Raw genomic sequence first — 23,821 nt, 5'->3', positions numbered from 1 at the left:
GGAAACTGCACTGCTAAGGAGAAGAAGGCACTCCAGCGAGTGATTAAAACTGCTCAGTACATCTCTGGAGCAGCCTTCCCCTCACTACAAGACATTTACTCCACACACACCTTCTACTATGAACTATGAACTATGAATCACTAAAGACACTTTTAACTGCTGCTGTGACCCACTGTCACCTCCATTCACATGATCGGAACGTGCAATGTAACTCACTGTGCCTTGTATATATATTTTTATCTATTTTACCTTATTTTCTAGCACTCGCTTGTATTTAAATATGTTTAAGTTAAGTACTGTGTAATTTTTTGTGAAGGGTGGACTAGCAAAGTAAGATTTTCATTGTATGGCAAACTGTCGTTTTAACTGTGCATATGACAATAAACAATCTTGAATCTTGAATCTACTAGGGGTGGAACGGTACGCATTCTAACCGTACACCGTTCGATACGACCTCCGCGGTTCGGGGCATGCGTGTATTGTTTGGTTATAACGTAGCCGCAAGCGAGGCTAAGATAACGTTAGGCTAGCGTTAGCCCCACGAGCTAACTGGCGTTAGCCGCAAGCTAACTGTGGAGTCACTTCGCTGTGTTGCATTAGTTCCATTAGTGGGGAAGGGGGGGTATATTGACGAGGCTTGACAAGAGGTTCAAAGATAACTTCACATTTATTGGCTGTTGGTTTATATTATATCATCAGGTCTTCTCCTTCCAACGCTGTGTTACTGTTGACTATTTACTACCTCGTGTGACGTCACTTCAAATACGGCTACCAGGACACTCAAATACCAAAAGCGAGTCGAGTCGATTAGGTACCATGCAGTGAAAAGCGGCATAAGAGAATACTTTATAATGTTTCATGCAATTAAAAAGTAAATATATATTTAGTACACATGATTTATTTATTTTAAATAACTGACTTTTCCTTTTTGATAAGAAAGTCTAGTGCTGGTTGAGTATATTCATACTTTATGTTGAAGGCCTTTGTCTATAATGTGGACACAAAAATAGAAAAGGTTTAATTATTTTGTTTGTTTGCACTAAGTTTTTTTTTTTTATCCACTTTTTCTCCCATTTTTTCTATATTTTCTCCTCCCAATTTCGTATCATCCAATTCAACCCTCCCCTGTGACCATTTCTAGCATTCCCATTGGCTATAGGGTAAAAGCTCAGCAGCGACAGATAAATAATGTATATAGATAGATACAAAGGATTTACTAGCCTGGTATCGGAAAAGGGAAAAATACCAATCTAGATATTTCAAGATTCTAGGCCAGTGCACTGCCAATCAGCATGTAGACGAGGGAGAAATACACAAAGAGTGGAGAATCTCCAGATTTAGATACAATTCAAAGAGTCTTTATCATACACGGTTCCAAAGATATTTGATGTTTTTTGCAAAACATGTCTAGTGTCGCGTGGGCACAACACTTGGCTTTCGTGAAAATTATTTTGTCTTTCCTGCTAACAAAGCAGAGACCAATACCACTCAAAACATTCAAGTGGGACTTGATGGGTAGGATTTTAGGTCTACAGTGGACTCTCCATCAAAACACTCAAAACACACGTTGACCTCTGAGTGTATATTGTCCAGTCTCTATAAATTACCACCCTTCTGTCACTATAAGTGAATATACAAATAAGTGGATGGATGCGACCCCCCCCCCCTCGGGAGGATGCGACCCTCTCTGCGTGCCCTCCTGTCTCCCTGTCTCCGGCTGTCTCGTAGTGACCGGAGTGCTGGACGTCCCGTGATGATGTCGGGGAGGTTGCGACCCTCTCTGCGCCGCCCCCTATCTCCCTGTCTCCGGTTGTCTCGGAGTGTTGAACGTCCCGTGATTAAGATGGGGAGAGGACGCGTGAATACTTTCGACAACAAATGTTTGTTTCCGCGTTCGAGTTTTGCGCTCCGATTGGCCAGGCATTTTGCGCTCTGACATGTGCGCCAATCGTGGAACGGCAAGTTCGGCGCCTATTTCCGGGTCTAACAGCCTGCAAACTACCTAACGCCTAGTTTATCACTGGTTAAGCTTAGGCGACTCTTTTGCAGTTGGTTAAGGTTAGAGTTTGGAATCAGGGCAGGCGTTCTATCGCCATGCTCTAAGACAAACTCTAACCTTAACCAACTTCGAAAGAGCGCCTAAGCTTAACCAGTGTAGAAACTTGCGGTCCCACGATTGGCGCACATGTCACATGACCTGGCCAATCAGAGACGCGGAAACAAACATTTGTTGTCTAAAGTATTCAGGCGGGGAGGACGCGACCAAATAGATCCGCTATCAGCTCTATCTTTAATCTTTCAAAATGTTCAGTTGCTATCGCTATCAGCTCTATCTTTTTTTTTTTTTTTATCCACTTTTTCTCCCATTTTTTCTATATTTTCTCACATCCCAATTTCGTATCATCCAATTCAACCCTCCCCTGTCACGAACGCTGTTTCTTGCCTCCCACAAGCCGGCTGCAATGTGGACTAAGTCATACATAGCACAAGTCCCCTCCGGTACTTGAGGTAACAGCAGTCGCATCTTTTCACCTGCGCGGCTCGATCTCTCAGTGGCGAGGAGTAACGCGTGGGAGGCTCACGCAGCCCCCGACACTTCCTGATTCTACTGCGCAGGCGCACCAACCGACCTGTAGGAGTCGCTGTCCACAACGCCCGATCCCCACCCATCAGTTTCCCACCCCCTAATACGGCCAATGTGTATTAGTACGGACGACCAGCTAAACTGAAAGCAAATGTGGAGCGCTGGGCTCGAACTGACGAGCCCAGCGTCTCCAGCATTTCGTGGCGAGCGCCTTGCCCACTACGCCACGTAGCGGCCCTGTTTGTTTGCACTAAGTTAATACTTTGACAAATGTTGCCTATATTTTTCAGTCAGTTCAGTCTGTGTGCCAAACATTATTAAAGGTAAACCTTTTTTTTTACCAAATAAATGAGAAGCATGTTTAAATCAGCAATGCCTCCCCTCTCTCTCCTAGCTCTAACCGTCACTGTCAAAATAATGTGCCTGATATCAAACTGCCTCATTCTTTCAGTTTTTGCATGACTACAGTACGTCCTTGAGAATAACTGAAAAATTGGATTATCTTTAGGCTATATATCTTATGCTGATGTATATGGTATTTTGAGTGTTAAATATTTTTTTAAATTAAAAACAACGTATCGAACCGAACCGAAAACCGTGAAACCAAAACCGTGATACGAACCGAACCGTAGATTTTGTGAACCGTTCCACCCCTAGTAGTTACCATGGAAACTAGTAAAGATTAGAACACATTGAGAACAAATTTTCTCAAAGATTATGTAACCGAGGGCCCATCGGATCCACAAACCAGCTAAGCTAAAGGGTCAGATCTGTTAGCAGGTGCTGGTTGACTGTGACCGACTCGTTAGTACCGGTAGTTTACAGTCGTCCTCCCCCTGAGAAGTGCGTCCTCACGCATTCTTTCGTCCATGCACACACTTTCCCAGTGTTAAGGCACTGAGATCCCACCCCCATTGCTACGTGAACCTGGATACAGATTCACAGGGCAGTGAGATCCCACTGCTGTCACCAATGTAACAAGAGTGGATTTTAACCTGGGACCATAGGATCCTCCACAGGTGGCTGCAGTAACCAGTTGAGTTAAAGGGTCAGACCCATCAGGTGCTGGTTGACTGCGACTGACTCGTTAGTGGTTTACAATTAAGTAAAAAATATTTACCGTTATTCGTTGTAACAGTATAAGAATTAAATTATATATACCACTGTCAAACATTATGAACCTACACAATACGGTTTGGCTGCCATCTTTAATAGGTGGTTACAATGGGGGAAGATCACAGCTGGAACCTCATTCCCCAGGTCTATATCACCGCACGGTCCCTCCAAACCATTGCGGATGGATTCTGCTAATGCAAACGTTGGAATGTTAATCACAACTGCCACTAGAATGTTCATCTAAATTATGGCTTTGCTATGGTAACACATTCATCTTTAACGAGGATGGAATGCAGCTACATTGGGTCTCATTCCCGAAATTTTTTCAAAGATATATTCTGGAAGACTTATCTTGGAACCACTGAGACATAATCTATGACAAGTACACTCTGAGTCCTGAACGTGCTGGTAATATGTCTTAAGTGGCTGAAAAGGTCGCACAAATTATATTATCTGATATCTGCTTGGAGAATGGCATTCTGTCTTAAACTCTAAAGCGTGTTCCCGTTCAGCTCATTTGCATACAAAGCAACGCCTCCATAGCTCCTTATAAGGCAACTGGTGACGCAGCTGTGTGAAATGGAATGGCGGAAGTGCTTTGCAAGCCGCGTGATTACGAAACCTAGCGTCAGTCAGTGCCAATCAGAGAGCGTCTCCGAGAAATGCGGCTAGGTTTCGTAATCACGCTTGCGCCCATCAAAACTAGATTAGATTAATGTATTGGCATCATATACAGCTCGCGGTACACACCTGCCGCAGCGCACGCGCACACAGACACACACACGCGCGCAGTACTGTATATGAATGAATGAATGACATAATATATATAGCCTACGGCGGGCGTAATGAATGAACGCAGTATGGCTTATTATTCCATAATTAAGCCTATAGGCTACTGTTCATTCGTAGGCGCACACAAGACTTGTTATGGAATATTAATGCAGTCTATTTCCACCGATTAGCTTTAGTTCTTATTTATTTATCCACTGTCATTTCAGTGTTGGTGTATAGGCTATATAGTGTATTTCAATATAAGTTTAATTGATTAATGATATATTCGAAGGAATGCAGGTTTATAGCTATATCAACCCCCTCCAATGTACAGTAAATGACCAAGTATGGTTGTCAATATTCCAATGTACAGTTTTGCTTGTACAGTGTAAGTCTATCCCCCACCCACCCCTCCTACCCAACCTCCTCCAACAGTTTCTACGTCAAATGTACTCTCTTTTCTGGACTCTTTTTGTATCACAAACAGTACTGTATTTGCAAATCTGGTATGTCATAAATGTATAGATGTAGCAGTACTGTCTATCTGTGTCATGTGTGTCATATATGTTATGATGAATTGAAAATGGGGGACCCTGATGTAAACAAGACGAAATTCTTTCTCTGGTCTGCATCCCCTTATGTAATTGAGCTGTACTGTACTGTACCCATTCTGCAATCTGTTAATAAAGTTTTCAATAATCAATCAATCAATCAATCAATCAATCAATCAAACAAAGGTCTGTCCCATTGTATACCAATCAATGGGATACATTGCATGTTGACCTGCATTCTTTCAAATGTATATAATTAATCATTAAAACAGATGTGTAACAAATAAGAAATACAAATTCCACAGAAGGCATTAAATTATAATTATTTTCAATCATTTCACAATAATTGCATAATTGTGTTTGAATATCTGAGTAATTATTTGTCCAAAATAGCTGGTTCAGATATGGTTAATCCAGCTGCCCTGTGATCAGATGAATCCATATTATTAATTTTTCCGACATCAAATGCGTAATTTCTTATCGTACAAATATTGTCATATTTATTTTAATTATGATTAAGTAATTAATTCCAAGGAGGCCTGTAGCGTTGACGTGAAGGAATCACTATGAGAACACAGTCTGTCAAGTTATAATAACATTTTAAATTAGTCAATCAATCATGAGATTTGATCGTGGGCTGAGAGCATATTTAAGTGTGCTCCTCAGCACTCTTAAATCTGCTCTCAGCCACGATCAAATAAGATCTCAGGAAAGTTTGGGGACTCCCACTCCCAGCCCTAATATGTCTTAAATGGGCCGAAATCTGGCTAAGACGAAATATTTTGTCGTAACTTCGTTCGGGAATGAGACCCATTGTCCTCAAGGAAGAGGAGCCAACACTACTTCTTACAATGCGATTTGTCTCCCAGTCGTAAAGAGGAACCTGGGTCTGACCCATCCACACCTTCTAATTCAAAATGTCCATGGGAGACATTTTGAAGAACATTAGGTGGAATCCATTTTAAAGAAGAACACGGTCAAACATTCAGTGGAAGCCATTTTAAAGAACATGATCAAACATTCGGTGGCAGCCATTTTGATGAACATGATCAAACATTCTGTAGAAGCCATTTTGAACAACAGGATCAGACATTCCGTTGAAACCATTTCAAATGATGTAGATTTGAACCATTCAAGTCCTAGGATTTTGCTTTTCAAAGCAGGTCTTGTGAACTATGTTATGACAGCCAAGATGAGGGCATATGAGGTATTTTGCAGTGGAGGGAGGAAACAGAAAGGGGAGTCTTCAAAGCCAAGCAAGCGTTACCTAACAGTGGCCCCTGTAGTCGGAATGAATTCAGATCTTTTATCTTTTGCCTTTCCTCTCTTTCTAATTGATCCTCTTTTTCTCTCATTAAAACTAGACAGTTGCAAAAATATACGTACTGTATATATATATATATATATTTTAATAATCAATTAATAATTGCACTTGTGACAGTTCAGAGGGAGTTCTGGACCAGTTGTTCATTCTCTCTTTTTACCTCTGTAACTTTCCATCGTTCCTGCCAGGCTTAAAGCCTAAAGAAACATGGACACCAAAACCTTGAAATTGTGATATCCCTTAACAATCACGCCCCGAAATCCCATGTCGTATGATCTGGTGTCCATGTTTTCCCAAAGAAAACAACTACAAATGTGTGTACTGTATGTGTACTGCATATGTATGTATGTGTGTGTGTGCACACGCTTGTTTACAACTTCTGTCTCCATCACTGACCGTCACTGTCATCTGGATTGTCCTCGTCGTCATCTGCTGATGCTGTGGCTAGACCGTCACCCTGGGCCCGATCAGCCCGAGCCCGCCGTGAGTCCTGCCAAACACAAACACTGTTAGCATGCTGGATTAAAGGGGAATGCCACACCCTTTTTTTTTTTAACAAGTCACAGGTGTTATCCTTGTGCCCCAAACGGCAGTTCGGTCAATATTTTTCAACACATACCAATATCTCCCAAACCTATAAATAATAATAATAATAATATATATATAGCACACTTTAAACTCAGTGAGATCTGAAGGTGCTTCACAGCTGAAGGAGAATAAAATTAAAATAAAAGGTTTAAAACATGAAAACATTCAAATTAATAAAATAAATACATAAGAATAAAAAGGGTTTAAAACATTTAACACATTCCCGGCCAATCAAGTATATATACGTGATTGGGAGCCAGCGCTTGCCGGCAATCACGTATATATTTTTTCTTTTATTCGATTTTAATATCCTATTCAATGTCACAGAGCTGTATTTTGGCTGGAAAAGGCATATTGGGACTCCGAAAGTGCAGTACCGGCCAGATCCTGGTATTGGCGCTGTCTCGAGAAGGCAGTAATCCTTGTTGCAGACTTGGTGTAGTGTTTACGTTCCGGGCTGACTTTTCTGTTAGCCTGAAGTGATCAGCTTCACCAGATCCAGTGTTTCCCATTAATGACCTCCTAGACTGTGGCCACAGTCTAATTGGTCCCGCCACAGTTTTATAATGAACCACATTTATTTTTAATAAAAAAAAAAAAATATATATATATATATATTTTTTTTATATAAAGTTAGCCAATAGGGATGTATCAGTAGTATTGGCAGTGGTAGTAGTCGTAATAGTAATCCAGTATATACTGGTTTGTTCAGACTCTCTCCGTCTAAACATGGCCTGAGATCGCATGGAATACTTTTTGGGACGCCGAATTCATTATGCAGTAAAGGAATATGGCATCAGCCAATTGACATATGATCTACCAGATGGCGATCAAATAACTGGAAAATTCTTTTTGGAATCCAACCGGCCACAGGTAAGAGAAATTTGACGTCAATTTCAGCTTGATCGTGCAAGGATTTCATAGCCATCCCCCTGCTCAGCCTATGCTGTGGTAATAACGAATGTCGTTATTGGTAATAAATAATCAGAAACGATGCATTCATGATGGAACATAATACCGATCATATGCATTTGGAATTTTAACTCTAGCTTGTGTAGGGACGAAACACCAATCGATTTAACGTTATTAGCTTAGCGCCTTATAAATAGCTTTGCAGGAATTATCCCAGATCATTCCGATATAACACTCATATTCACTAGGGATGCCCCGATCACGTTTTTTGCCACCGATACCGATCACCGATTGTCTTGAGCCATATCGGCCGATACCGATCCGATACCGATCGTTTTTGGTTTTATAAAAAAAAAAAATATATATATATATATATATACTTTTTTTTTATTTAATTTTTTTATAAAATATTAGAGCTGGGCCGTTAACGGCGTTAACGTGCTGCGTTAACGCTATACTAGTATCGCGCGATAATATAATTAACGCATTAATCAAAAAAAACAAAACAAAAAAAAGTTTTTTTTTTTTACATTTTTTTTTCTACCTTTATTTACCCAGGGTAGGTTCGCTGAGCACAGATGTTCTTTTCCATTCACACCTGGGAGCTGCCCAGTACAACCACAGTTGACACCATTGGCCACTGAGCAAGCAGTTGATTCAAGCCATGTCACATAGTTCAAGTTTGAAATGATTCTTTCTGTTTTGCTCCTGAGAGTGTGCTAGATACTGTACTGTACTGGTAATATTATGTATTTGTGTTAACTTCTGAATAAAACAACTTATTAAACACAAGTACATCTTATTGAACATTATTTTGATATTTCATTACCAATTATCATAGCAAAACAGCTTTTTCAAACAGTCTGTAATGCATTTTGGAAACGGGAGATGGGCTCATGGTGTAATGGGCCACCTGGCCTGAGAAACATAAGGAGGAAAGAAAAAGTAAGGACTTACTTCTGGTCATTATTTGGGTAGAACACACATATTTTGAATGCCTTCGGCAGTTTTTTTTTTTTTTAGCCATTTTAATCTAGATTAATCTAGATTAAATCCAGGATTGCAGATAGATTAATCTAGATTAAAAAAATTAATCTATGCCCAGCTCTATAAAATATATATATTATATAATTATATTTGTAGTTGTATTATCTGCAAGACATCGCCACCACGCAACAAGTCAAAATGCTCGATATCTCCACTGTCTGTGTGTATACTCTGCTTTGGTCAAATCACATTCAGCATGCCCTCAGAAGGGTATATCTGCGGCTCTGCAGATATACCCTACTCCCTCAGCTAGCCCCTTTCATGACTGAGATGCAAGCCGGGGCTCGAATACGCATCGAATCAATGTTATAAGACATTGCTATCAGGAGCTATCTGTAGCTACTGCTAGCCGGCTAGATAACGTTAAGACAACGCCTCAGTGAACTATTTAGTTTAATGGGACATTTCGTTTTGAACAGTGAGCTAACGTGAGCTAACGTGAGCTAACGTGAGCTAACGTGAGCTAACGTGAGCTATCATTCACTACTAGACTATTGCTGGAGCATTTGTTGATATCAGGAGCTATCAGTAGCTAGCCGGCTAGATACCGTTAGACAATGCCTCATGTATTAAACTAAAAGTGAATAGTTGACTGGGTAATTTTGTTTAAACAGTAACGGTAGCTAACGTTAGCTCACAGAGGTTGCATGCACTAGAGCAGACTATTGCCAGAGCTTGTTTACACGGGTAAGGGAGGGGCAGGAGGAGGAGGAGGAGCGGCAGTTTGCAGGTCCTGTGTGTCTGAGACTGAAGTCAGCGAGTGAGATCTCCGCTAAGAATTGGATCATGTTTTTCGATCGGTTTTCACGATCGGCGAAAATAAAGCATTATCGGAATTCACCGATCTCATATTTATACTGAATATCGGCCGATACCGATCGCTGGCCGATCGATCGGGGCATCCCTAATATTCACCACGGTATAAAACGGGAACGTATTGATGAAAAAATTATTTCTTTATGGCATATTGAACAGAAGGTTCATACTGTCAATGACATTGGATCCATAGCTATAATATAAAATATAGATTTAGCTCTACAAACAACGTGATGCACAGTGAACGTTTGTAATGGAAAGGTGGCCTTCCTAGAGTGGGGCCCATCTAATGGCTGGCCGGGAATGAGTTAAAATGAATAAAAAAATATATATCATTAAATATATTATATAAAATAAGATAAAGAGCCCTCAAATGTATGCTGTTGCTTGGATGCTAAATCTGGGGCTGCTCCATAGACGATGAAGTAGCCGCTGACTTTGTGGAGCCATAAAATGTGTTCTCGCACCCAGATGAGGTTTATAATAATATATTATTCTAGTGTCGCTAACAGGTCTGCAGTAGTATGTAACTTTATATATGTGTTAAGCACAAGCATTTAAGGGTGTACAAAATCAGTGCCCTATGACATTGCAGTCCCCAAGAGATAATTAAAGTACTACCTATGTACCTATCTATGTACCTATCTATCTATCTTCCCAAGAGATAATTAAAGTACTATCTATGTACCTATCCATCTATTTCCCCAAGAGAGAATGAAAGTACTATATATCCATCTATCTATCTATCTATCTATTTATTTCCCAAAGGGATAATTAAAGTACTATCCATGTACCTATCTATGGATAATTAAAGTACTATATATGTACCTATCTATCTATTTCCCCAAGAGAGAATTAAAGTACTATCTATCCATCCATCCATCCATCCATCCATCCATCCATCTATCTATCTATCTATCTATCTATCTATCTATCTATCTATCTATTTCCCAAAGGGATAATTAAAATACTATCCATGTGGATAATTAAAGTACTACCAGTATCTATCTATCTATCAGGTTTTTACATTACGGTTAGGATAACTCCCTCACTGAGGGGAGAAGTGGAAGCTAGAAGACACTGTGGCCCGTCGCCCTGCGGTACCTGTTTGTGCTGCTGAAGCAGGTTGTCCAGGTTGTGTCGTCTCTTGTAGTTGAAGTAGAAGTTCTTGCACTGAGCCTCACTCTTGGTGCCCACCATCTTGGCGATGGCCGGCCAGTTGCGCCCGTGCTCAACTAGCCCTGATTACATGACAGAGAGAGAGAGAGAGAGACAGAGAGAGAGGAGACAGAGAGAGACAGAGAGAGACAGAGACAGAGACAGAGAGAGAGAGAGAGAGAGAGAGAGAGAGAGAGAGAGAGAGAGAGAGACAGAGAGAGATTCAGCAGTGAGGGACACCTGGACTCTCCATGGCTCGAGAGAATACGGATGAGCATGGCTGCACACAGGGTTCCCACACAGACATTGCAAACACTTTTCTAAGCACTATTTTCCATTTTAAAAGGGCATTTAAAGGGGATATAATTCACTTCTAGTTTTTTATTGAAAAGAAAATCGGATCAAATATTTATGGCTTAAAACCAATTTCCGACAATTAGTTACACTTTAGATTAAAAAGTTATATTTCATGATTCAGAACAATTTTATCATGGATGAACAAAACTTTCAATGCGAATGGTTGATTTGAATTTCAAGGACTTTTTAAGCACCTTGTTAAAAAATTTGCTGTTTAAGGAATTCCAGGCTAGGGCTGGGCGATATGGCCTCTAAATGATATCGCGATATTTTTTGGCCATATCACGATACACGATATATATCGCGATATTTTGACATTTCCTCTAAAGCACTTAAAAATGCTTGATTTAACCCTTTGATGCATACAGTCACGCCAATATGATGATTATAATAAGTCCCTGCAAAAGATGTTTCCATTATTAAACCATGAAGATGCTTTAAAAAATAATTAAATGAAAATGTACTAAGAGTAGTCTACTGACACACTAATAAAAAAAATTATTTACATCTAAGACAATTTATATAAAAACTATTGGGTGCCTAAGACCTTTGCACAGTACTGTGTTTTATATATATATATATATATATATATATATATATATACACATTACACACACTACTGTGAGAAAATAATAATCACACACAAAGCCTTACAAAGGGATTTTGGCTTATAGCAGACTTAATGATTTTAGAATATTTCAGATAATGAAATGAAATGTTTATATCATCAACTATCCCACTTTAAAGAGAGAGAGAGAGAGAGAGAGAGAGAGAGAGAGAGAGAGAGAGAGAGAGAGAGAAAAAAACATGTGTGCGTTTTGAGCGTATAAGCTGCCGTAGGCGATAATGTCACACTCAAATGTAAACACAGGAGGTTGAACACACGGAGATTGAAACTGGATGCAAGAAACGAATAACCAATAAATATGAAGTTATCTTTAAACCTCTGTTGTCAAGCGTCGTCAATATAACCCACCCCCTTTTCTCACTAATGGAACTAGTGTCGTGGAGTCCGCTTTGAGCTAACGCTAGCAGCTAAGAGCTAGCAGCTAAGAGCTAACGCTAGTTAGCTTAGCCTATTATGGTTTAACTTAGCAGCTAACGTTAGCCCATTGCATGTCATTGAAGGTCCGCGCTGGTCGTGTAATGAAATTACAATTGCATGTAATTTAAGGTCCGCGCTGGTCATAATGAAATGAGAGGAACGCTCTGCACTAAAGCAAGTCTCATATCAGCCGCGACGTGACAACATATACTCGATGTTCACGATATAGTAATTTACTACATCCCACGTAGAACAAGCCCTATTCCAGGCCTTGGCTTTTTTTGGACAAAAATCAAGCACTTTAAGCACTTCAAGGACCTTGTGCGAACCCTGCACTCACCACAGATGTAATTTAAAGTGATGGTTCCGATTTTTGGAACCCAATATTGGTAGATTGGTAGAGTCCTTTCTCTGCACAATCTACGCTGTTCCTCATACTAGCTCCGGCTCGTTAGCCTCAAACTAATGCAAAGTCAATGGGGTCGAGCTCCCGTCTGAAGCCTGAGCCTCAGTCAGCTTGTACAGACAGGAGCTCGTCCCCATCGACTTTGCATTCATTTGAGGAAAAAAACGTTACTGATCAACAACATCATTGGTAAGTAAGAAATGGGTCTAGAGTTCCAAAAATCTGAATTAAACCTTTAACTTAAACCAATATACTGTAATGACACATTGTCTAAAAGCACTGAAACACTGAATTCATCAATTAATAAATACACAAACAAATAAATAAGAGTTGTGCATCTAAATAAATAGGATCCCCCTACAGGAGTGGCCACCCTGCCACTCCAAGGCAAGCATGTACCTATAGAGAGGCACTCTGCATGTACCTATAGAGAGGCACTCTGCATGTACCTATAGAGAGGCACTCTGCATGTACCTATAGAGAGGCACTCTGCATGTACCTATAGAGACGCACTCTGCATGTACCTATAGAGACGCACTCTGCATGTACCTATAGAGAGGCACTCTGCATGTACCTATAGAGAGGCACTCTGCATGTACCTATAGAGAGGCACTCTGCATGTACCTATAGAGAGGCACTCTGCATGTACCTATAGAGAGGCACTCTGCATGTACCTATAGAGAGGCACTCTGCATGTACCTATAGAGAGGCACTCTGCATGTACCTATAGAGACGCACTCTGCATGTACCTATAGAGAGGCACTCTGCATGTACCTATAGAGAGGCACTCTGCATGTACCTATAGAGACGCACTCTGCATGTACCTATAGAGACGCACTCTGCATGTACCTATAGAGACGCACTCTGCATGTACCTATAGAGAGGCACTCTGCATGTACCTATAGAGAGGCACTCTGCATGTACCTATAGAGACGCACTCTGCATGTACCTATAGAGACGCACTCTGCATGTACCTATAGAGACGCACTCTGCATGTACCTATAGAGAGGCACTCTGCATGTACCTATAGAGAGGCACTCTGCATGTACCTATAGAGAGGCACTCTGCATGTACCTATAGAGAGGCACTGTGCATGTACCTATAGAGGCACTCTGCATGTACCTATAGAGAGGCACTCTGCATGTACCTATAGAGAGGCACTCTGCATGCACCTATAGAGGCACTCTGCATGTACCTATAGAGAGGCACTCTGCATGTACCTATAGAGAGGCACTCTGCATGTACCTATAGAGAGGCACTCTGCATGTACCTATAGAGACGCACTCTGCATGTACCTATAGAGACGCACTCTGCATGCACCTATAGAGACGCACTCTGCATGTACCTATAGAGAGGCACTCTGCATGTACCTATAGAGAGGCACTCTGCATGTACCTATAGAGAGGCACTCTGCATGTACCTATAGAGACGCACTCTGCATGTACCTATAGAGAGGCACTCTGCATGTACCTATAGAGAGGCACTCTGCATGTACCTATAGAGAGGCACTCTGCATGTACCTATAGAGACGCACTCTGCATGTACCTATAGAGAGGCACTCTGCATGTACCTATAGAGAGGCACTCTGCATGTACCTATAGAGACGCACTCTGCATGTACCTATAGAGAGGCACTCTGCATGTACCTATAGAGAGGCACTGTGCATGTACCTATAGAGACGCACTCTGCATGTACCTATAGAGAGGCACTCTGCATGTACCTATAGAGAGGCACTCTGCATGTACCTATAGAGAGGCACTCTGCATGTACCTATAGAGAGGCACTCTGCATGTACCTATAGAGACGCACTCTGCATGTACCTATAGAGAGGCACTCTGCATGTACCTATAGAGAGGCACTCTGCATGTACCTATAGAGACGCACTCTGCATGTACCTATAGAGACGCACTCTGCATGTACCTATAGAGAGGCACTCTGCATGTACCTATAGAGACGCACTCTGCATGTACCTATAGAGAGGCACTCTGCATGTACCTATAGAGACGCACTCTGCATGTACCTATAGAGACGCACTCTGCATGTACCTATAGAGAGGCACTCTGCATGTACCTATAGAGAGGCACTCTGCATGTACCTATAGAGACGCACTCTGCATGTACCTATAGAGAGGCACTCTGCATGTACCTATAGAGACGCACTCTGCATGTACCTATAGAGAGGCACTCTGCATGTACCTATAGAGAGGCACTCTGCATGTACCTATAGACGCACTCTGCATGCACCTATAGAGAGGCACTCTGCATGTACCTATAGAGAGGCACTCTGCATGTACCTATAGAGACGCACTCTGCATGTACCTATAGAGAGGCACTCTGCATGTACCTATAGAGAGGCACTCTGCATGTACCTATAGAGAGGCACTCTGCATGTACCTATAGAGACGCACTCTGCATGTACCTATAGAGAGGCACTCTGCATGTACCTATAGAGAGGCACTCTGCATGTACCTATAGAGAGGCACTCTGCATGTACCTATAGAGAGGCACTCTGCATGTACCTATAGAGACGCACTCTGCATGTACCTATAGAGACGCACTCTGCATGTACCTATAGAGACGCACTCTGCATGCACCTATAGAGAGGCACTCTGCATGTACCTATAGAGACGCACTCTGCATGTACCTATAGAGAGGCACTCTGCATGTACCTATAGAGAGGCACTCTGCATGTACCTATAGAGAGGCACTCTGCATGTACCTATAGAGAGGCACTCTGCATGTACCTATAGAGAGGCACTCTGCATGTACCTATAGAGACGCACTCTGCATGTACCTATAGAGAGGCACTCTGCATGCACCTATAGAGAGGCACTCTGCATGTACCTATAGAGACGCACTCTGCATGTACCTATAGAGACGCACTCTGCATGTACCTATAGAGAGGCACTCTGCATGTACCTATAGAGAGGCACTCTGCATGTACCTATAGAGAGGCACTCTGCATGTACCTATAGAGAGGCACTCTGCATGTACCTATAGAGAGGCACTCTGCATGTACCTATAGAGAGGCACTCTGCATGTACCTATAGAGACGCACTCTGCATGTACCTATAGAGAGGCACTCTGCATGTACCTATAGAGACGCACTCTGCATGTACCTATAGAGACGCACTCTGCATGTACCTATAGAGGCACTCTGCATGTACCTATAGAGACGCACTCTGCATGTACCTATAGAGACGCACTCTGCATGCACCTATAGAGAGGTACTCTGCATGTACCTATAGAGAGGCACTCTGCATGTACCTATAGAGAGGCACTCTGCATGTACCTATAGAGACGCACTGTGCATGTACCTATAGAGACGCACTGTGCATGTACCTATAGAGACGCACTCTGCATGTACCTATAGAGAGGCACTCTGCATGTACCTATAGAGAGGCACTCTGCATGTACCTATAGAGAGGCACTCTGCATGTACCTATAGAGACGCACTCTGCATGTACCTATAGAGACGCACTCTGCATGTACCTATAGAGAGGCACTCTGCATGTACCTATAGAGACGCACTCTGCATGTACCTATAGAGAGGCACTCTGCATGTACCTATAGAGAGGCACTCTGCATGTACCTATAGAGAGGCACTCTGCATGTACCTATAGAGAGGCACTCTGCATGTACCTATAGAGAGGCACTCTGCATGTACCTATAGAGAGGCACTCTGCATGTACCTATAGAGAGGCACTCTGCATGTACCTATAGAGAGGCACTGTGCATGTACCTATAGAGAGGCACTCTGCATGCACCTATAGAGAGGCACTCTGCATGTACCTATAGAGACGCACTCTGCATGTACCTATAGAGACGCACTCTGTATGTACCTATAGAGAGGCACTCTGCATGTACCTATAGAGACGCACTCTGCATGCACCTATAGAGACGCACTCTGCATGTACCTATAGAGAGGCACTCTGCATGTACCTATAGAGAGGCACTCTGCATGTACCTATAGAGACGCACTCTGCATGTACCTATAGAGAGGCACTCTGCATGTACCTATAGAGACGCACTCTGCATGTACCTATAGAGACGCACTCTGCATGTACCTATAGAGAGGCACTCTGCATGCACCTATAGAGACGCACTCTGCGCTTGTCTTGAACCGTGTCTATGACCGTTGCACTCTTAATTTGCCTATGGTATTACTTTACAATCCACGTTAAGCTATCCCCATTGCCATGGTCTGCTGAGGGCCGGGGCCCCATCCTGACCGAACGCTAAGCTCACCATCAGCTCCGACGGTCTCGAGACATTGTTTAAGGCTTCGCTTCCAAGCGACAGCAAACTGGAAGCCTGCCAGTTACCTCTGACATTAGGATGTCCCTTAATCCCACCGCACAACATGCACCCACTGCCTCTGCTCCCTGCCCGCCTCCCTGCCCTCCTCGCTCTGTACCGCTCTGCCACCAAACTGTGAAAACGAATGCTCTGCCCGGCTCTTCTCTCTCTGCCCGGCTCTTCTCTCTCTGCCCGGCTCTTCTCTCTCTGCCCCGCTGCGCTAAACAACACAGGCATTTTGAGAAAACCACCACAAAGACAAAGTCCAATTCCTGCTGCAGCCGAATGAATGGGGATATTGGGACCATTCGGACTGGGTTGAACTTCAGAATCCCGTAAAATACGCAGAGCCCAGGTCAGGTCTCAGGATGAGAATGTCTCTCTCTCGGGATGGGTATATTGTAGTTTCATGGCCTTTTTTTTTTCTTTTTTTTTTTTTTTTTTATCTACCTTTTTCTCCCATCCCAATTTCGTATCGTCCAATTCTACCCTCCCCTGTCTCGAACGCTGTTAGGCCATGCCTCCCACAGGCCGGCTGCAATGTGGACGAAGCCTTACATCACATGTCCCCTCCGGTACACGAGGAGGCAGCCGTCGCATCTTTTCACCTGCACAGCGCGGTCTCTCAGCGGCGAGGGTCTGCGTGGGAGGGACACGCCGCCCCCGTCGCTTCCTGATTCTGCTGCGCAGGCGCACCAACCGACCTGTAGGAGTCGCTGTCCACAACGTCCGATCCCCACCCATCAACTTTCCCACCCCTAACACTGCCAATTGTGTTAGTATGAACGACCAGCTGATAGCAATGCGGAGAGCTGGGCTCGAACCCAGCGTCTCCTGCATTGGTGGCGAGCGCCTTGCCCACTACACCACCTAGTCGCCCTTTCATGGCCTTTTCTTACGCCCAAGGTTGTTTGAAATGGTCGCAATCAGAAGTGAAATAGTTACTTTTGTTACAGTTTTAATTTAACAAAGCCATGTGATCATGCAGGTCACCCATTTATTGGACACAGGTTTGAATCCGCAACAAACAAAAATACTCCCGTCATCGTCCGGCTAGGACAAATGTTGTGAAATATTATTTATGTTTTACAATTCATTGTCTGTAATTAATTATGCGCTAATGTTTGCGGCTACCGTCACCTGAAGAACGCAAGGTAGTTGTTTAATATCACGACCTCATTTGGCTTAGTAACATTACTAAAAGCAAAAATAACCTTGTGATGACAAACGACAAAAAAAATTGCACATTTGGAAATATGGTCCAATTGTAGTTTCACCTCAAACTGCTCCAGAGTTCACTTGGAAGCGGACAGAGAACACTGTAGTGTGGTGTCACCACCAGGGTGCTGTAGTGTGGTGTCACCACCAGGGTGCTGTAGTGTGGTGTCACCACCAGGGTGCTGTAGTGTGGTGTCACCACCAGGGTGCTGTAGTGTGGTGTCACCACCAGGGTGCTGTAGTGTGGTGTCACCAGGGTGCTGTAGTGTGGTGTCACCAGGGTGCTGTAGTGTGGTGTCACCAGGGTGCTGTAGTGTGGTGTCACCACCAGGGTGCTGTAGTGTGGTGTCACCACCAGGGTGCTGTAGTGTGGTGTCACCACCAGGGTGCTGTAGTGTGGTGTCACCAGGGTGCTGTAGTGTGGTGTCACCAGGGTGCTGTAGTGTGGTGTCACCAGGGTGCTGTAGTGTGGTGTCACCAGGGTGCTGTAGTGTGGTGTCACCACCAGGGTGCTGTAGTGTGGTGTCACCACCAGGGTGCTGTAGTGTGGTGTCACCAGGGTGCTGTAGTGTGGTGTCACCACCAGGGTGCTGTAGTGTGGTGTCACCAGGGTGCTGTAGTGTGGTGTCACCACCAGGGTGCTGTAGTGTGGTGTCACCACCAGGGTGCTGTAGTGTGGTGTCACCACCAGGGTGCTGTAGTGTGGTGTCACCAGGGTGCTGTAGTGTGGTGTCACCACCAGGGTGCTGTAGTGTGGTGTCACCAGGGTGCTGTAGTGTGGTGTCACCAGGGTGCTGTAGTGTGGTGTCACCAGGGTGCTGTAGTGTGGCGTCACCACCAGGGTGCTGTAGTGTGGTGTCACCAGGGTGCTGTAGTGTGGTGTCACCACCAGGGTGCTGTAGTGTGGTGTCACTCACACCTCCCCAAATTAACCAAACCAAGCTCCTTCAGTCAATCCTGTTTTGCAGTCAGAGCCACTCAGTTTTGGAACATCCTACCTACCACACCTTTACAAAAAAACTCCCAAGACCTGGCTATTAACCAATCAAACATGTGATCACTTTTAATTAGGTATTGGCATTAAAATGTGATATCGGAAAATATCAGTATCAGTTTTATAACCTTTATTTACCCAGGCAAGCAAGTAAGAACAAATTCTGATTTTATTTATTGTCAAAAGTATGCATAATGTTGTGTTAATTCCACAACTAGAGATATGTAATGTTAATTACCTGAAATTATTCAGTTTTTTGTGGGGGGGAAACCCTGCATATATCGGTATCGGTTGATATCGGTATCGGAAATTAAGAGTTGGACAATATCGGTATAGGTAAAAAAGCCAATATCGAGCATCCCTACTTTTAATCAGTTCATTGTGTTTTTGTTATTGCTTTTACCATTATGTTGGATTGTGTTGTAAATATTGTGTTTTACTTTTAATGCTTCTGTTTTAGGTTTATGGTCTTAGAACATCTTGCCAAAAGGGCTACAGTTGCGAATGAGCCAGCTGGCTAAAACCGACACATTTACAGAAATGTTGATTAATGTGTACGGTACTGTTTTTAAATAAACTGAAACTGAAACACTGTTTGATTGACAGGCTTTGATTCAACCGGAATAAATAGAACAGCCTTGTTGAAAACAGTCTCATGCTCACTGGAACTCACTCCCCGTGTGGTAGTCTTCTGCTTTGACCGGCAAAACATGTACATTACACACAGACATGTCTCCTATACTTCATCTAGCAGCCGTGGAACATCTACACAAGTCTCATTAGTAACATGATCACTACCGGTAGCACTACCAAAGCATTTATATCGTCCAAGGCATGTTCCACCACGTTTTCCATTTATGACCCAACTGAACCCACCATGTGGGCAGCTGCACCACACACACACACACACACACACAACACACGCATAAGCTGTTCCCTCACATGTCCCTTTTGCACCAAGAAGACCTTGGCTCACATGTCCTTCTAAAGTCATGTTACTAACATGAAGATATAGAATAGACTTGGCTGTGATGTACCTCGGAAGAAAGGCCACCTCTCTACGATGCAACGGTTCTTTTAACATACACAAATGTCACCTCACGTCACACTAACCAGATCTAGGATGACTGTATGTATTAAAAATCATGCTTCGTCGGGGATCTAGGATGTCTATATGTATTAAAAATCACACTTCACCTGGGATCTAGGATGTCTATATGTATTAAAAATCACACTTCACCTGGGATCTAGGATGTCTATATGTATTAAAAATCACACTTCACCTGGGATCTAGGATGTCTATATGTATTAAAAATCACACTTCACCTGGGATCTAGGATGTCTATATGTATTAAAAATCACACTTCACCTGGGATCTAGGATGTCTATATGTATTAAAAATCACGCTTCACCTGGGATCTAGGATGTCTATATGTATTAAAAATCACACTTCACCTGGGATCTAGGATGTCTATATGTATTAAAAATCACGCTTCACCTGGGATCTAGGATGTCTATATGTATTAAAAATCACACTTCACCTGGGATCTAGGATGTCTATATGTATTAAAAATCATGCTTCACCTGGGATCTAGGATGTCTATATGTATTAAAAATCATGCTTCACCTGGGATCTAGGATGTCTATATGTATTAAAAATCACACTTCACCTGGGATCTAGGATGTCTATATGTATTAAAAATCATGCTTCACCTGGGATCTAGGATGTCTATATGTATTAAAAATCACACTTCACCTGGGATCTAGGATGTCTATATGTATTAAAAATCACACTTCACCTGGGATCTAGGATGTCTATATGTATTAAAAATCATGCTTCACCTGGGATCTAGGATGTCTATATGTATTAAAAATCACACTTCACCTGGGATCTAGGATGTCTATATGTATTAAAAATCACACTTCACCTGGGATCTAGGATGTCTATATGTATTAAAAATCATGCTTCACCTGGGATCTAGGATGTCTATATGTATTAAAAATCATGCTTCACCTGGGATCTAGGATGTCTATATGTATTAAAAATCATGCTTCGTCAGGGATCTAGGATGTCTATATGTATTAAAAATCATGCATCATCAGGGATCTAGGATGTCTATGTATTCTAAGTATTACATGACTAAGTCAAAATAAAAAGTAGAAATGTACTTTTAAATTTCTTTTACTGAATTAAAACATGTCCTACTACACGGTCTAAAATTCCAACCTCTCACTTAAAGGCAGAATCTGTGATTACCCTGTTGCCCCACTACTACTAGCTCAGATTATTTCCACTGTAATTCACTTCATTGAAGACATGTCTCACCCTGAAACTCACCGTTTAGGCCATTGATAAGTACTGGCAGCATTTAAACTAGAACAATTATTGTACATTAATTATGAGGCTTTATTACATGGCGTTTTCACATTCGCCAAAATGCTTGCTTGTGATTGGTCAATAGCCCCCCGACTGCGGTCATTATTTTTCAATAATGACCGCAGATTTTTCAATAATGACCGCAGAGCGCAGCTGTTCGCAATCAAGCCCACTGACACACTGTTTCAGTGCAATTAGACACTGCCGTGCCGGCGATGACAGGGGGCGGAGCGACGAGCGGAGCAGAACACAGAGGCTGCCCGCGATAATAATAATCACTTTATTTGGGCTGACAGAGCCACAGAACAACTGCGATTTGTCAAATGAATTAGGTATATTGTTAGTAAGTTAGCCATGTAATAAGCGGGATAATGTATAGCCTACTCGGTCATTGTCGCAAAATAATTGACCTTCACTACGTTTAAAACACCTCGGCGCGGCGCCTCGGTATTTTAAACTCTGTGTCGGTCAATTATTTTGCGACAATGACCTCGTAGCCATACATTATCCCTTACGTAAAAGATGGAATAAACATATAATGTATAATGAATAATAATGGAATAAACATACAATGTATTATTAGTTGTGATTGGCTAAGACAGTTCTGAAATGTGTTTTTCCTCGTCTACAAGTCAAACTCGTGTCAAGAGCATCATTTTATAACGCTAAATGTTTAATCTGCCATGAAGATTTTGCCTTACATTTTTTTATTAAAAATATAATTCCAGACCTTTGAATAATAATAATAATAATAATACTTCGTTTTATATAGCGCCTTTCAGAGGACCCAAGGTCGCTTAAACACCACAAGGATAAAGAAAGTCCAAATGTAACAATGCAAGACGAGATAACAAGCTTCTAGTGCCTACTTGGGAGTTTTTGGCCACACATCGTACTACTTAACCCTTTCACTGCCACACGACAGACGGTTAACCCTTTACTATCACACAACCGACGGCGATGCTCCATCATTAGCATCATTAGCTCCGCATCCGCGGAGCTAATGATGCTAATGATGGAGCATCGCCGTCGGTTGTGTGATAGTAAAGGGCTAACCTTCTGTATCGTCACAGTGAAAGGGTTAACCGGCTGTCGTGTGGCAGTGAAAGGGTTAAGAGGGGGAGATCCACACACGCACACTTAAAACAAGGACACAAAGGGTCATCGAGGCGGAGCAGCATGCGTAGTAACATTAAGAGGTCAAGGTGTTTATTATCGCCTATAGGCTCAAATGTTTTACACAAGTCTTTGGGGCTTCACCATCAGCCACGACAGCACCCTGCTTGTTTATGCAGCTGAGGTGAATCATTGGCTAGTGACAACTTGTACTACTGTGAGCCACCACTAGGGGCAGACTGTCTAACAGTGAGTGGGTAAATTCCCTTGAATGAATGTGGTGCTTCTGCACATATATATATAATAATGTCAGGTACATATTAGTACATATACGTTTGTTCCCATCTTCAAAACAGCCTCGACAGTAAGCAATAATGGGATGTGCAGGGTAAGCCACAGGCACAGACGGATTCTGCAATGGAAGATGAAACCCAATTGAGCCTATATGATAATCTTCTTAATCACAAAGTGAATAGCCTAAACGTTGCCAGGTTCCAAGTTATTCCGTGTGCGCCTAGAACTGCAAGCGTTGTAGCACATGGCTCAAAGTTGTATATATACATTATATGAACTGTAACCTAGCCTGCCTGGTACTGTGCCCGGGTCTGGCATCTATTAGCCCGGTTTAAATACCCTGAGCTTACATAGATTAAACCACATTTACAGGTTCGCCTTGCAGGATGACAAACGTGCAAACTGTGTGCAATGTGCATGTGTGACCAGCCATGTTCAATAGCGAGGATAACGAGATAATCATTAATCCGCCTCATTGTATGAGAGAGGTACTGCGTAATCCGTTAATCGCACTGGTCGACATCCCCAAGCATAGAAGTCTGAGGTAGTAAAAAAATAATTCTTCCTGAAAAAAAGAGACCTGATCCTCTAAACCCACCCGAGAGGGCCTTAATTAGTCTACATTAATCCCTTTATTTACTTTCCCTGGTTACCGCACTCTTAGCCCTGTTGGGCCTCTCCATAAGAACCTATACTGATCAAACTGAGTGGGGGGGGGGGGGTTGACCCGATTGACCCGGTGGTGCAGTCTGAGTCGGTCTGAAGCATGGGAAGCAGCTTTTTGAACATTTACATTTTGCAATCAAATACATTTTCTATTTGACAAGAGTGTTTTTAAATATGAATAAT

The 23,821-nt window shown here is 42.6% G+C and overlaps 1 protein-coding gene across 3 annotated transcripts in view; it reads right to left on the bottom strand.

Moving 5' to 3' along the window:
• Positions 1–23,821, bottom strand: part of ncor1 (nuclear receptor corepressor 1) — a 237,585-nt gene that overhangs the window by 71,479 nt on the left and 142,285 nt on the right. For all 3 annotated transcript variants that reach the window (XM_084320851.1, XM_084320852.1, XM_084320853.1), the window contains exons 19-20: positions 10,814–10,950; positions 6,743–6,836 (exon numbers count right to left, since the gene is read on the bottom strand). In XM_084320851.1, coding sequence (XP_084176977.1) covers positions 6,743–6,836; positions 10,814–10,950 — 231 coding nt within the window. The remainder of the gene's footprint in view (positions 1–6,742; positions 6,837–10,813; positions 10,951–23,821) is intronic.

Source organism: Notolepis coatsorum (genome assembly GCF_963971535.1).
Source record: "Notolepis coatsorum genome assembly, chromosome: 8".
NCBI lineage: Eukaryota > Metazoa > Chordata > Actinopteri > Aulopiformes > Paralepididae > Notolepis > Notolepis coatsorum.
Note: the sequence above shows the minus strand (reverse complement) of the source record. Positions and strands in the feature narration are given on the sequence as shown.